Source organism: Thunnus maccoyii, chromosome 24 (assembly GCF_910596095.1).
Source record: "Thunnus maccoyii chromosome 24, fThuMac1.1, whole genome shotgun sequence".
Taxonomy (NCBI): Eukaryota; Metazoa; Chordata; class Actinopteri; order Scombriformes; family Scombridae; genus Thunnus; species Thunnus maccoyii.
The window spans coordinates 16,611,012-16,626,974 of NC_056556.1; the positions used below are offsets into that span (position 1 = coordinate 16,611,012).

General features: G+C 38.6%; 1 protein-coding gene across 5 annotated transcripts in view; it reads right to left on the bottom strand.

Moving 5' to 3' along the window:
• Positions 1-1,467: 1,467 nt before the first annotated feature.
• scn1lab (sodium channel, voltage-gated, type I like, alpha b) overlaps positions 1,468-15,963 on the bottom strand; it is a 45,638-nt gene continuing 31,142 nt past the window's right edge. For all 5 annotated transcript variants that reach the window (XM_042405142.1, XM_042405141.1, XM_042405139.1 and 2 more), the window contains 9 exons: positions 15,181-15,335; positions 14,484-14,657; positions 13,656-13,778; positions 12,135-12,410; positions 10,738-10,791; positions 10,405-10,542; positions 7,007-7,111; positions 5,427-5,697; positions 1,468-5,341 (listed from right to left, as the gene is read on the bottom strand). In XM_042405142.1, coding sequence (XP_042261076.1) covers positions 4,149-5,341; positions 5,427-5,697; positions 7,007-7,111; positions 10,405-10,542; positions 10,738-10,791; positions 12,135-12,410; positions 13,656-13,778; positions 14,484-14,657; positions 15,181-15,335 — 2,489 coding nt within the window. In that variant the 3' untranslated portion in view covers positions 1,468-4,148. The remainder of the gene's footprint in view (positions 5,342-5,426; positions 5,698-7,006; positions 7,112-10,404; positions 10,543-10,737; positions 10,792-12,134; positions 12,411-13,655; positions 13,779-14,483; positions 14,658-15,180; positions 15,336-15,963) is intronic.

Sequence of the window (15,963 nt, forward strand, 5' to 3'; positions counted from 1 at the left end):
TGTCATCAGGTTCAGCTGACAAGCTTGGACATGTGATAAGATGGGGTCATACATGGGATGATGAAGGTCATGGGAAGAAATCTGGTAAATGGACCTTGAGTCAAGATTTTTTTGTCAAAAATATCGGTATTTCATTCAAATGCAACGAAAATGTTTTTAAAGACCCCCTTAGTATTTATAAGCAGTATATAAACAGTTTGTAAATGATTTATAACACATTATAATGTATTATCTCAAAAACTATAACTCCTAAAATACATTATAAATAATTAACAAGTTAATATAGCAAGTTATATGTAATGACATATTTATTCAGTATATCTGCCAATTATATTATTTTTATTAATCATATTTTTATGAAGGTACTTTTAAACTTTATTATAAAGTATTTATTTATTTAGTTATAAGTACTTCTTCACTGTCATGACAACTGAGCAAACTACATCCACTGATGAAAGCCATGAGATGCATCTGAAAGCCTTGGAGGAAGTCATGTAAGTGGATGTTGAGCTGAGAATTTCTTTCTGCAGTTTCCAAGGATTAACCTGTAAGCTCAACATGTCTTTATGAGTTTTGAACACAGTCATTAACTGTTTTACACCAACATGTGAGTAACTTCTATGTATTTACAATTAGTATATGATTAATAACACACTAAGATTTACATAGTAATCATATTTCATTAGATATAATTACAGCTGTTATATTGTGTTATCAATCATTCAGTCAATCATCAGTCATTATCTGTTCACACTGTACACCAGTTTCAGATTCTTTCCATCTGCTTACAACTATGTTAAAGTGTGCTATAAATCACTAATTGAGTGTTTATCTATATACTATATCACTATTATTTATATAAATTATTTTTAAAAGATGATGGTTATGGAATGTAATCTGGTGTAATTTTTTTTTTTTTTAAATAGAGCAACTTGCAGCGTAAAAACACCCACCAGTATGGCTCCGTATTCCACCCTCTGGCAGGCTTTACTGGCCCAGTTTACCCTCATGAGTCCCAGCTATCTATATTCAATACATCATCCTCAGGCTGAAAACAGACCATCGTCTCAGAAGCTAAGTATCTATTTAAACCTCATTGAATATGCTGAGCCTCTTAACTGTTTCTTATAATGAGCTCTCACCTCAGAATGAATGCATCCTGCATGCAAAATATGCTTCCCAAAATAGGTTTTATTTTGGAAATCTAGATTTTGTGTTTTGTTGCCACATCTTTGGTTATAACAAAAAAATGTCACTTGTCACATTTTGCAAATTGATACATAGTTAAGTGTAACATGTACTTGAACCACATGAATGATCCTGTCAATCAAAGTTCCCGCCATGTTAAGCAATCATACTTCAGGTTCAGATCACAGACCAATGAGCTGATGTCACTCACAGAAAAACCTTTAGAACCATCAAGCAAGGAAAAGGCTGGAAAGGAAATGGAGAAAATAAGCAAGCAAATACAAAAAATATGTCCTTTATTCTTTTGGCTTTAAAATTATATTACCATATGAGCGGACAGTAGTCACATCTTGCATGCAGTTCACTAAAACACTACAAGCGCAATGAGAGATGGCTACTGATTGCTTCATGGTTTGTATCTACAGATATGGGGACCATACATGTGTTTCATCATGTGTTACGGAGCAGAAAGGAAAAAACGAGTTCTAGAAAAAATGTAAAACAAATCCGAAGACTGGAAAAAAGCACTCATATCTACAGTAAAAATGCTATTTATAATCGGTAGAACATAAGCAACCCGCAGACCCCAGTTGCACACATACACTCGCTCACATAAAGAGATAGATGCTTACATTCTCCCTTTCTTACAAATACACACATAAACATACAAATACAGACACACTTGAACTTTCTCTCGCACACACACTTACATGTATGACCGCCACACGTGGTATTACATAGCAGTGGGGATAAAAAGTGCTCTTACATCAAATGTAAGTGTGATGCATACTGTGGGCCCAAATAGCTATATTATTTACAAACCGAACCACTACATTAAAACCACTCGCTTCTCAATGTAAATCAAGAACAACATGAATGTCATACAAACATTTGTGATATTATAACTTTTAAATGTGATATATTGTCATATTCTAGTGTCAGAGCAGTTAGAAAGAGTGACATTTTCTTTTCAGTATGTTTCATTACTTAAGATATTTTCTTTACAAGACTCTGGGAGATGTGTGAAGAGGGTGGGATGGAGGATAAAAGGGAGGAAAATGAATGCATTAGAGGAGACACTGTAATACCACAGCGGATGAAGTAGATGTAGATGTGAGTGTCACTTTAAAGAAATAGTTAGTCATTTTGAGGAATACACTTCTTTGTTTTCTTGCAGAGAGTTAGAAGAGAAGATCAATAGCACTCTCAAGTCTGTGCGTTAGCTAACTACAGAGCTAAAGCTAGGAGTCCATTATCTTAGCTTGGCGCTGAGATTCGTAAACAGCTAGCCCACCTCACTCCAGAGCTCCAAAATATGCTTATCAGTGCCTCTAAAGCATGTTATATCTTTATTTAATCCGTTCAAAAATCCAATTGTAAAAAAAACAAGTTGTGGTTTTATGGAACTATTTTTTTTTATTTTTTTTTGCTGGTTTTTGCAGGTAATGGTTCATGTAACTAGGAATGAATGCACCACCACTGACCTTATTATGCAAATCAGGTAATAAGGTCCACATGAAGTACAGTTTTCTGTGCCACTCTGTCTTTTGTCAGAATAAATGCTTTTGAATGTGAAGGCAGTGGTAAGTCTTCACGGTAAAACCTGATGTGTTGACGTTAGCTAACGTTACCAAAATGGTAGATTTAAACATTTTCTGTACTTTTTGTCAGGACATTTTGAAGCTTTACATGAGCAGAATATATATATATATGTTTTACATATTTCACAAAGCTTGATAAAAAAAACAGCTCAGGAAATTCTTATTGATTACAAACTTATAACAACTAGAGGAGCTAAATGTGGAGCTACCGTTTCACAGGTGAAGTGGTTTGGTGAGGAGATGTAGTAGCATATAATTACACTGAGGGACGCTTTTATCACACCAGCTCAGCTCAATGTGTAATCTTTGCATGTTACAGGATTAGCAAAAACATGGTGGTGTGTCTGTCATTATGAGGTTGATGCTTTGTTATTATGCCATGTGTTAGTGAGCTTTATCCTACCTAACAGTCTCCTGGTGTTAGCTTAACATTTAATGGACAGACATGAGAGTGGTATCAATCTTCTCATCTATCTTTTTGTTTAAAAAAAAAAGCAAATAAACACATTTCACAAAATGTTAAACTATTCCTTTAAATGTGTCTCATTCCTTCAGCTTGCATACATTCAGCTTCTCTGTATTTAGAGACTATTTTCCACTGTGACGGGGAGATAGCAGTCCGAATAGCACAATTCAGAATTACAGATTTTAACAATCACTGATTGCACACCAGTCGGTATAATGTATTTGTCCATTGTACCTCAGTGAGATGCTTGTTGTTTCAGCTTTGTACAGTGTATGATTCAAGAGCATTCTGGCACAGACTCTGCATGATACAAGTTTCAAATGGTTGTTGGAGTTTCCAGCATTGACTTTGTCTGCCCTTGGTGATTTTACAACAGTGAAAGCAGTGGACACATTCTCACAATAATGACACAAAAAGTAGAAAACATTCTTTCTCATAAAAAAAGGAAATCTTGTAACCAAAAAATAAACAAAACCAAAAAAAAAAATGCAGAGTACTAAGTGATACAGCGATTGTTAAATTCAAGACACTGGATTTATAGTAGTAGCAGCAGCACTAGCTACAGACAACTTAACAGTACACTCAAGTGTGTCAGATAGTAACAACAACCAATAGGAAAATCACAAGCGTTTTGCAGAGAGGCTTTTCCGTGTTCCACTCAATCTCTGGCAGTGTCTGCTGTATCATTTGTTTCCAAAGTTCCCCTTTGAGAAGTCCTTATGTATTCATATATGACGTAACTGCGCTCCCATTTTAGGCCTACCTGGCATAGCATTCCTCAGCTCTTGACGATTAAAACACAAGCGTACATCTAGCTACCCCCTTTAGAAGCTGTAAACAAATTTCCCTCATGTCTCTGATGCATTTTTATTTTTTTGTTCCTTTTTAAAAGTCTATTTCTTTCGGTCTTTCAAGTCTTTCCCTTTGTTTTCTTTTTCCTTATTTTCTTTCTCGTATTTGTCCTTGTCCGATTTTGTCACGCTGTTGTAGGAGGGCGGGGAGGCTGTGGAGGGGGTCATGTCTGTTTTGTCTGAGGTTGAGTTCTCGTGGAACTTGCTGATGACCATCACGTCCTTGTCTGGGTCACGGATGCCCTCCTTCAGCTGCTCCTTGTAGAGGGTGGAGGCCTTCTTCATGGCTAGGCGGATCATATAGCGGCGGAAGGCTCTCTGGATGATTACAGCAGACATGTCCTCCTGCTTGCGGCGGAGCGTGGTGGTGATGGGCTCGTAAGACACCTTAGAAGGGTTAGAGGCCATGAAGCGCTCCTCCATCTGCCCGCGTAACACATCCATCTCACCACCTTCGCCCAACACTCGCTTGGTGAAGGCAAACAGGATGTCAAGGCAGTGGATGCGCTCCCCACTGACCATCGGCAGGTCCATGGAGATGAGCTGGATCATGTTAGGCTTGGGCATACGCAATGGTGGATCTAGAGCATCTGCAAAGTCAGAGAGCTTGCTGTACTCCATGAATTGAGTGGCGTCAGGGTCAAAGCGCTCCCACACTTCGTAGAACATCTCAAAGTCATCCTCACTCAGCGGCTCTGCACTCTCCTCTGTTGCCACGCTGAAGTTCTCCAGGATGACAGCAATGTACATGTTGACCACAATGAGGAAGCAAATGATGATGTAGCTGACAAAGAAGAAGATGCCCACTGATGGGTTGCCACAGTTGCCTTTGTAGGAGTTGCCTGGGTGCTCTATCTGGCTATCACAGTCAGGCTCCCTCTTGTTCAGTATGGGCGCCAGCAGGCCGTCCCACCCAGCTGAGGTGGTGATCTGAAATAAACAGATCATACTGTTCCCAAAGGTCTCGAAATTGAACATGTCATCAATTCCTGCCTCCCGCTTGACATAGGCAAAGTTGGACATGCCAAAGATGGCGTAGATGAACATAACCAGGAAGAGGAGGAGGCCAATGTTGAATAGGGCAGGAAGTGACATCATCAAAGCAAAGAGAAGCGTCCGGATGCCCTTGGCACCTTTGATAAGGCGGAGGATGCGGCCTATCCTGGCCAGACGGATCACTCGGAACAGCGTTGGGGACACAAAGTACTTCTCGATAACTTCAGATAAAAACATACCTGTAAAAGGAAAAACATTACATTCAGCCACGTGATTTAACTCGAATCTACTGGAAAGATGAGGCACCTTAAAATGTCTTCTTACCTACAATCGACAGGATCACTACCACAAAGTCAAATATATTCCAACCAATGGTGAAATAATAGTGACGCAGTGAGATCATCTTAAGCACACACTCCCCCGTGAAGAGCACGATGAAGACCAGGTTGATCCAGTACAGGATTTTGGCCATGTCTTGTGTTTGGTCGTCCGTCTCTACCATCATGGTCACCATGTTAAGGCAGATGAGGATCATGATCACAATGTCGAAGGCCTGTTTTGTGATGCAGTCGAACACGCAGCCTTGAAATGCATTCTGAAGGCAGAGGAGGACAAGGAAAGCATTAGTCATGTAACGTTACTGTTTGACATTCTGAAACACGTCAATGCAATTTTTATAACGTGTAATTTCATTAAATCAGTGTTCTGCTTTGTGAGCCATGACACAGAATTTATCAGAAGAACTGAGTGAATTGTGAAAAGTCTGTTTGATAAGTTAATTTACATTTTAAATAATTGACTACGAGGCAGCGACACAAACATGCCAGTTTTTACAATGTAGTTTGGCCTACAGTCACCTGTGTACTAACGATTGATTGGAAAAAGTATTTTAATTATTTTTGTGATGTTAACAGTGTCATGTTGTGAAATAACTTTATTCAAGTAAAAGTCATCAAGTCAAAGTGTGCCTTCAAAACATTTTTATCAGTTAAATGTAGTTAAATATCATCAGATAAAGTCTTCAACTGTTTCCTACTGTCGGAGGAAAACCTCTATTAACATATTGTTAAATTTAACAGAGCTGAGCTTACCGGTAAACATCTACTCCTTTTTAAAGATCATTTATGATTTCTTACAACTCATAAACAGACACTAACTCATTAGGTGAACATTTAACATAAAATTCATTATGAATTTTAGCTCCATGTAAAGTGAATAAACGTTATGTTTCCCAGATATTGCTCGTCTGCCTTAACAATGCAGTTTACACATTTTTATAACTGTTGATTTATTAAATCGATGTTCTACTGAGTGAAACATTACGCCGAAATTAGCAGAAGACCTTAGTAATATACAAAAAGTCTGTTTTGTCAGACTTTAGGCTAGCTCTGTTGTCTTTTGCACTTAAAATCTTGGTATATTTTGACATGCTTGTTAAAAAAGAATTATGTTTTATGGTGTGACAACACTGTGGTTAAGGTCTGATTAGATTTATGCACAAAAATCATGATTAGGGTTAGGGAAAGATCATGGTTTGGGTGAAAATGATCACTTGCACGTCAAAATACACTTACATATTAATGGCAAAAACTTTAGGGAAAGTGTGTTTTTTGTGGAGCAACGGGCCTTCGGAGCAGTGGGCGTTTTTTTTGGGGATAACAGGCTGTTAAACTATGGGCTTTCAGTCCAATGTTAAGTTTTTCAAATTACTGGTGTTTCGGAATAATGGGCCATCAAACCAATGGCATGGCACCTAGTAAGAATCAACAGACAGCAGACAAAGCAAAGCCCACAGTCTGAGTGCTTTGCCAGTGCATTTCCACTTCCAAAGATGGACATGTGAAGAATAACAAGCCATAACATCACAATGTCAGTGAAAAATATGTTAGCGAAAATAGTCTTACTGTTGGCCGAGGTATGGGTTTTTGTGGTTTCTTGGAACCCAGCTTCTTCATGGCATTATAGTATTTCTTCTGTTCCTCTGTCATGAAGATGTCCTGACCTCCAAAGTAAAGGGAACACAACAAAACTTGGTTATAACCACATACTTTGAAAGAATGTATTTCTTTTACATTTTAGAAAGCAATGTGATCCACGGAGCAACCTTCTATTTCACTTTGGACCAATACCTTCGAAATACCCTGGGTCTTTTAGGAAATTAATGAGTCTCACAGAGTATAAAAATATTGGCAGAGTCGGCAGGAAGAGTGTTAGGAAATTGTCTCCGAACCAGCTTTTCAACTTCATCAAAACTTTATGACTTTTATGTAGCAGTACGGCCTTTTAATGATGTCCCTGATAGGAATTCTATGCGCAGTCGAGACAGGAGGCATTTCTTTGGGTGCGTACATTTACAGGCCATTGAAAGGAAACATAGGGTGAAAACCATGTCTTGTAAAGCAGAGATGTGAAATAGTGACACTGGGGAACCGTCTTGTTCAATTGCCAGAACAAAGGTTGCATTTTCTCTGTCTGACTTGCATTTTATTATTAAATATTTGAAATAAACCCACGCTTAGAATTTACATTCAGATCAAGGTACCTTACTACACAGAACCATGTATCATTTACAGCGAAGGCAGAGGTCCCTGTGTGCTTAATTAAGAGCTGGTACCTTACTCCTGGCAACTAAGCTAAGGGTTTATTGGGGTTTTTGTGATCTCTGTGTTGTTGAGGAGGAATTTCATTTTATGTCTCATTGTCACATATACAGTGGCCTAAGGAGTCCACTATTATCAGTTAAAGAATCCTGATATGTTCCTGTTGTCTGAACTTTGAGTTGGTGATTTAATGAGAAGATTTTTGTTTTGGTGAGATTTATAGAAAATGCATGGCAGCTACAACAGAATACACTGTGTTCTTCATAATAGGACACTTATGTGAACTGGATCTTTAAAATGTTTTTTATTTCTTTTTCTTTTTCATTATTATAGATTTGGTTGTTGTTGTTTCTGTTCAGTGTTTGGTAAGTCCATACAAGTTGGGCACCATTTGGTGCAAGATACATAAACCCCCCCTCCACTCAAAAACACGTTTTTCTTATTGTGATTTCACATTCATCTTCATCTGTGCTCGCCTTAAATCACAGTTTAAGAAGTGTGCGTATGAGCAGGATTTTGTGATATCACAGCTAGTTTGGAACCAATCTTGGTCCAGTATGCAACAAGTGTGATGTGGAAACCTGAAACCTCCACTGCACAAACACTAAGAATGGACTTTTCAGTGAAGTAGGAGACATCTTGTTTCCAATAGTTAAACTTTTGAAATGAACAATATTTGCATGTTCATAGATAATAGATTTTTAAATGATGGAGAAGGAGGAGATATCATTTTAAGAATTTTTAGTCAATCAGTCTCCATGGGGTAAATTCCTCATGATAACAACATCTTGAAAATGTATTTTTATTTGACTTATTCTGTTTTTGGTTTTATATCTAGTGCAGACTTTGTGTATCAAGATTCCGACAACATCGAACAGCGTGATAGAAATGTCAAAAAATATATAGTGTCATAGCTGTCATTTCTAAATTATTTCCAAACATTTCAGCAGCTATGCTTTCATTAAAGAAATGAATACCCTGACAATGGCGTACATGAGGCACACATCACACTCTCCGTGCTGCTCACTGAGTGTATGATGCGTGTCTGGAGGGAGGACTGGTGTCAACACTGAACAACCATCTGTGTGACGCTGTGACTGTGGGGCTGCTGAACCAACTGATACAGTGGCTCAGTCAGTCAAGCCAGACCTGCCAGCACGCAGCAAAGCACAGAGCAAACCCCCTCCCCCCTCTCTCCTCCTCCCCTTCCTCCCTCTCTTGGGCGTTGCCAATCCTACTTGTTAGCGCTTGGTTGAATGGAGGGCACATTTTTAGACTATATTCACTGTGACACTGCATGTATATATGTGTGTGTGCAGGCAGGGTGTTTTTCAGTGACTCATGCACCCTCAGTGCTCTCAGTAATCCTTGGCAGAGGCAGGTCCTCACCGTGCTACAGATAATCATTATTCTGGAGCTCCGTTCTTTCTTTAACACAGCTGTGGGTCTGCTTTGGCTAAATCAGTGCTATCAGTTGCTATGTATGTGTTTGGCACAGGATTGGTACCTGTTGCTGCTCCATTGTGAGTGTTAACAACAGAGCAGAAGAACCAAAGCTGTAAGTCAACATTAATAACAGCTCGCACGGTGGACCAACTACGTTGTTTTGCTTCTATATTCTGCCTGGGATTTCATCTTCACTATGAAATACCATTACATCAACAAAAGCTAGGGCTACAGTTAGCGCTGGGGAATATATCAAATTAATTTGAATAAGTCAAATTGTGCAGGATGTGTCAAATATCATCAAAACTGAATTATTACAACATGCACAAAAAGTTATTTTCAGTCAAAAAGAAACTCAAATGATTGTTGGCTACATTAGCTGTCGAATCGTGACAGTTATGTAAACTATGAAGTGATTAGTACTATCGTTGTTCCATATAACATAATAATTATACACATTATATACTAAAGTATATACTAATATTCATTTTACACTGTTTTTGCAGTTAGTATACAAAATTCTTCTTATATTAACAAGAAACTTAACAGGAAATAACAACACATTCACCCTCAGACACCAGTCAAACTGTGATTTTAAAATCCACTGCCAATTAAACTTCACAAAGGAATAGCACAATGTTTTTCTAAGCATTTAATAGCTGTTTTTTGCTTTCTTAAATGTGTCAACGGAGCTGGTTCTCCACCATCCACAATTAATTTGTTCCAGCTGGGTGCACCTTTGTGGCCTAGGGGTTTAAGGTGCTGACCATCCTGCTCTCTCTCCTCTCATTTTCTGTCAACTCTCTACTGTACACTACCTCATAAAGGCATTAAATGTAAAAATATTGAAATAAACCATTCATTTTGTGAGCAGCTATTCCCATTGCTTTGTGGGAGAATAGTGTTTTTTAAAGTGCATACTCAGTGTTTTGACTATAATTTTTTTCCAGTCTGAAGACACTTCCAACTCAAAAAAATGCATAGAATTAGCAGTAGGATTTGTAGTCTGGATTTGGCACACAGCTTATGTACACCCACCACAGTTTATGAGAGTGTCGTGACTCCAGGTGGCTAGCTGCTCTGGCTATCTCTCAGTGAATCTAACAACTGCATCTATAAGAGGGACATACTGAAAAAAGACACTGATCTGCTCTCTGGTTGTGTTTGTTGATGAGATATTATCTGGTTACACTCTACTGAGAGGTATCTATCTACACTTACATTACTGAGGGAGACTGTTACTGAATGCAACTTATCTTTTTCTTCTGCTGGTTGAAGTTGTCGATGATGACACCAATGAAAAGGTTGAGGGTGAAAAAGGAGCCAAAGATGATGAAGATGACAAAGTAGAGGTACATGTACAAGTTCACTTCATATTCAGGCTGGTCTTCCACCTAAAACAAGCAAGATAGAACAGAATGAGAGTGTTATTGGCTTGCATGACTTGTCTTTGTAAGTCCCTTTACAAAGAAAAGAAATGAGCTGATTGTCCAACTGGTCATGCAACCAGCCATAAAAAACTGAGTAAATGAGTATTTTTCTGTTTGTAAAGGCTAACTTACAAATCCCTTTGAATCACAAAGACTTACGTTGCGAGAGTCCACGGCTGCATACATGATGTCCATCCAACCCTTAAATGTTGCCTAAGAGCACATAAGAGAAAAGCCAGCCAGTCAGTGTGAATGGCGGGGGTGGGGTTGGGGGATTACCTCAAACAACCTTCCTTACAATTTTCATCATCTGATTCCCCTAACAGTCAAGCAGTGCCAATGCTTGGCAGTCATTTAGAGGAGTGGGGGTTGTTATTTCACATCTTATTTTAGTACCTCCTTATGACAATGATGCAAGATGTTATTAGCTTTATTACTTTTCCAGTCATGTTTCCCTGGAAATCATCTGCTTAATGGCAATAAAGAATATCTGCAAAGCCATGGCTAAATGCCCCTTTTCCCAGGATGAAAGTGCTCAACTTCATTGTAAAAGGTAAACTCTAATATTAGATTCTTGTATTTTTTACTGATTTCAAATGATAGTAGGACTACCACCCATAACTGGGTGACATTACAAACTTGATTACATTACAAACCACATTATACAAACCACATTACAAACCACACCCCACTTGTGTAGATTTGAACAGTGGAAAAAAGACTGTGTTCTCCTTAGAGAGGCACATCATTACCCACAGAGGGTTTGCGACATCATTGCTGCATGTCTCTGTGCAAGATGGGACACTATACTCAATCACATGGTTTTCTACTACCTATAATATATTACAGACATTTTAAAAAGCTCTGATAGAGTAGGGCTGACTTGGATAAATTCATGCAGCTTAATTCAGAATGCCACTACATTATGAGATTTAAGCTATAATTAGTTCTGACAACATAATTTTGCATATATGTTGGTTAAATTAGTTACCTATGACATTTACCTATACACATAAATCCTACAGTGCTATTTTCTGCATTTCAAATTTTACCTTTTGCCCGCAGCTTTCAAAAAACTGCAACATGTCATCAAACTTTCTACTTTGTGGCTCTGAATGTCATAACACAGGGATGCCACCCTCTCTCCTGGGAGTTGTTCTCTTTGCAGAAAGTCACTGTATCAGTGTAAGTAGCTTCATAAATAACTCTCAGTCCTACTCTGAGGTAGGAGTGTTTATAGTCCTAGTTTAAATGGTTCTATAATATTTTATCAATAAGGGCCCTGACACCACTTCTTTGATAATATTAATGTGAGATACTCAAAGTGACTTGTTTCTTAATTTTATTTTGTCCGTATCATTTAATGTGTATCTCTTTTTCTGTTGTGTCAAAGAGTAAATGTAAATGAAACCATACAGAAAATGCAATAAAATATTTAATTCACAAGCTTAACTTCTAATCACTGATTAGAGTTCAGTCCTACATACTTCTAAATAAATATGCATGCTGTGACATTTTCGCCTTTATAATGCAAAGTCTGATTCACTGAAACTCACCACTTGCAACAGAGCCAGGTAGCCGGCACCGACATTGTCAAAGTTGATTTTGACATTCTTCCAGCGGGTGCTGTCGTTGACCAAGTTCAGGCACTCAGACATGTTGTTGACAACGTTGATGGGAAGCATATCGTCTGTGGTGGTGTTGACGCAGCGATAGTACTTCCCTGCGAACAGGTTGACACCCATGATGCTGAAGATGAGCCAGAAGATAAGGCAGACCAACAGCACGTTCATGATGGAGGGGATGGCCCCCAGCAGCGCATTCACCACAACCTGGAGAAGTTGAAGCACACGGACAAACTAAGCACTCACTTGTCTGTCAAACGGAGGTCTCTGCTTGCCAAAATAGAAAAGGCTGATTGTTGGATAAGTGGCCATAACAGTCATCTAATCACTTAACTGTTCTTAAATTGGACATGTGGACACCTGATTTGATGAGGCTGTAAAGCTGATGCTACGGCTTTCAGATCAAGAGCCAAGGCTGAATTAAACATTTATAGTGTTCCTGTATTATTCAAAGCTGTATTTAATATGTAATGTCTGCACATATGAAGCTCTTATCACCATACATATCTACGAATTTAACAACATGACAGTTGGAAAGAAGAAGGCGGATAGGTGAAAAAGTTAACATTTGATAGGTAAAAAAGCAAAACAGAAAAAAACCTTAGAGAGGCGGGATGAAGTCACAACATTTTGTTTGACTGTAAATGAAAAAAGACACACAACAAAGAAAAAAATTACAGGTCAAAGGCACCACACAAGCAACGTCAGAAAACAATGCCTGAGAACAGCTATATGCAGTAATCCATTGACACAATGTGAAGAAAGTCATGCAGATAGAAGAAGTACAGTGTTGAATTGCAAGGAAAAAATAACTTTACAGAAGTTGCAATAAGCATGCAGTCTTACAGTCAGGCCCCCTAATGTGCTAAAAGCTTTTTAAAACATTTTTGTCTGCAACAAGATGCCATAACTGACATCAAGCGTTAACTCTGAGGAATGTGACATTCTAAAAATGGAAATATATATTATGCTTTGGCATTTTCCCTACAGCATCCCCAAGAAGAGGACAAACAGACACTGAGAAACTGTCTCCATAGCCATAAACATTTAGATAAAAATCATGTGACTAAAAAAGCACATTTCATGTGGCCTTGCTTTAACAGCTTGATATTTTTGAAAAATTCTGTGCAGTTTTAAAGTCATAGCTTGACTATGTTTACTCACTTTCTTGCCAAGAGTTAGCTGAGAAGATTGATACAACTCAATATCTATCTTCACATCTAACTCTCCACAAGAAAGCAAATTAGCATATCTCCCAGAATGTCTAACTATTTCCATTTTGCAATTTTAACCTGAACCATTAAGGCATGCAGAATCAATTGGTGATAATTTAATTAATAAAAATGATTCCAGGAAATTGCTCAGGTACAGTATGCTTACTTTGAGCTTGCTCACAAAGATTAATCATTTTCAAATGTTTTTTTGTGTCACTGTTATTCCAGATGTCCTTACCCTCATGCCCTCAAACCGAGACAGGGCCCTCAGGGGCCGGAGGGCTCGCAGTGTCCTCAGAGATTTGATGGCGCTAAGCTCAGAGTAGCCCAGAGCATTGGCTACAAGGCTGACCAAGGACACCTGAGAGAAGATAATGACAGAGACAGGCAGGGTGAAAGGTGAGAAATGAAAAAGGTTCCTTTGCACCGTGCCAGCCTGAGTGTTTGAACAAGATGGTTAATGAGGTCTAAATTAGTCATTAATGACAAGTCTGCACATAATTCAAGAGATAATAAATTGTTAAAATGGTTTAAAAATGAATAACAGCAGTATCTCTGCACACTGTGTGTGAATTTTAAATAAACTGATGTGATAACAATGAATAAAGACTGAGTGGCACTCAGTGGTATCTGTGTAATAACAATTAAATGAATAGTTTTATTTGTTTTCTTGCCAAGAGCCTGATTAGAAGATTGATATTACTCTCATATCTGTACGCTAAATAATCTACAGCCAGGATATACAGTATGTATATGCCAGGATCAGAGCTTAGTTTAAGACTGTAATCGGGGGAAACAGCTAGCCTGGCTCTGTCCAAAGCTCTAACACTCACTAGTGCTGACTTTAGCTTCACAGTTAATGCTCTATGGAGAGTGGTATTGATCTTCTCATCTAACTCTTGGCATTGGCTTGGATTTCCCAAAAAATGTCTCAAAATGTTGAACTATTCCTTTAATTTTAAATTGTCTTTGATTTAAGGTCAGATTGGGAGTTTTATTTTCATAATACTGGGGTATGAATTGAAGCAGAATCCTAATGCATGACTACGTTTCATATTAAACATACGTCTACGATGAGGAAGTCGAGCCAGCACCAGGCGTTAGTGAAGTACTTGACGAAGCCGTATGCCACCCACTTCAACAGCATTTCCAGGATGAAGATGTAAGTGAACACCTTATCCGCATACTCCAGCACTGTTTTGATGGTCCTCCTCTGCTCAATGTAAATGTCCTCGAACGCCTGTGCAGAAGGGAATAAATCATGCAGACTGCTGGTAGAAACGATGAGGTGTGAACTGCTTAATTCTGCATGGGCAGAAGTTGATGGACGTCAAGGGTATAAATAAGTGCTAACCATGAATTAAGGCTGATAAATTTATATAAATCTAACTATAGACAATCAGTAGGCTAAGGCAGCACTGGAAAGCATACATCTCAGCTCTTAAGAGAAGTCTTTGCTAACTCTGCTCACATAACTTTGCTTTCCTAAATGTGGCGTTTTCTATGTGAAAAATGTGTCAAAGAACAGGGCAGCACACTTTGGGGTAATTTAGAGTCTTCAGTTCACCTGCTTGTCGTTGGACTGTGGGATGAAACCAGAGCATGTTGAGAAAATAAACTCTGCACAGACCTAAGATTTAAAGCCAGACTCTTCTAGCTGTGAAGCTAACTACTAACCCAACATGTTGTTAATAATGCATGAAGTCTTTCTAAAACATAGGTCTTCAAAAAAGGTGTCAAACTCTTATTCATGACACACTCACCAGCGCTCCACTGCTGAGCAGGATCATGAATATGATGAAGGATTCAAACCAGTTGTGCTCCACTATGACAAAACAGGTTTTCCTGAGGGTCCACCAGCTCTTATACTTGCCTCCCTCCTCGTTGATCTGACAGCACTGGAACCTACTCACACAGCCTGGGGGCATGGGGGAAATGTGGGGAGAGAGGCATAAGAAATGGACCACAGGAATGAATATAGCTCCATGTTGACTAAAGGTGATTGTATGATTAAACCAAAACAATGCTCTCTACCCTTTCTCCCTCTGTCAGTTTTCATTACCTGGCTTTTTTATGACACACATGGTCATTCTAGCAGCTCCATTGGCCAGATTTATTGTCTTGGAGCACTGCTTCTGACAATTATACCCCTTGTTTCTTGCTAAGCATATTCGACTTGCTAAGTATATTCGACTCGCATATTCGAAAAATGCAGTGCCAAGAATGTGAAAAAAATGTCCAAATAACAGATAAAGACTTTCTTCTGAAACTCTAAACAAAATTTATTCCACACTCATGAAGGACTGAAGTAGTATTTGCAGATTCAGAATTGTACTGGAGGTGTGCTAGACAAAATGTCAGGTTACATCACAAACCAAGAGAATCCCACAGACTACTTTTCTTTCTGTCCTGCTGAGCATTTGTATTCACTGTCACTCAGCAGTGAGTAAAACAGACCGGTGCTAAGCACAAGCAGTTAAAACGATTTACTCTACGTCTTGAAATGTGCTATGGAAGCATTTCGTCTCCCACCTTCGGTCCCCACT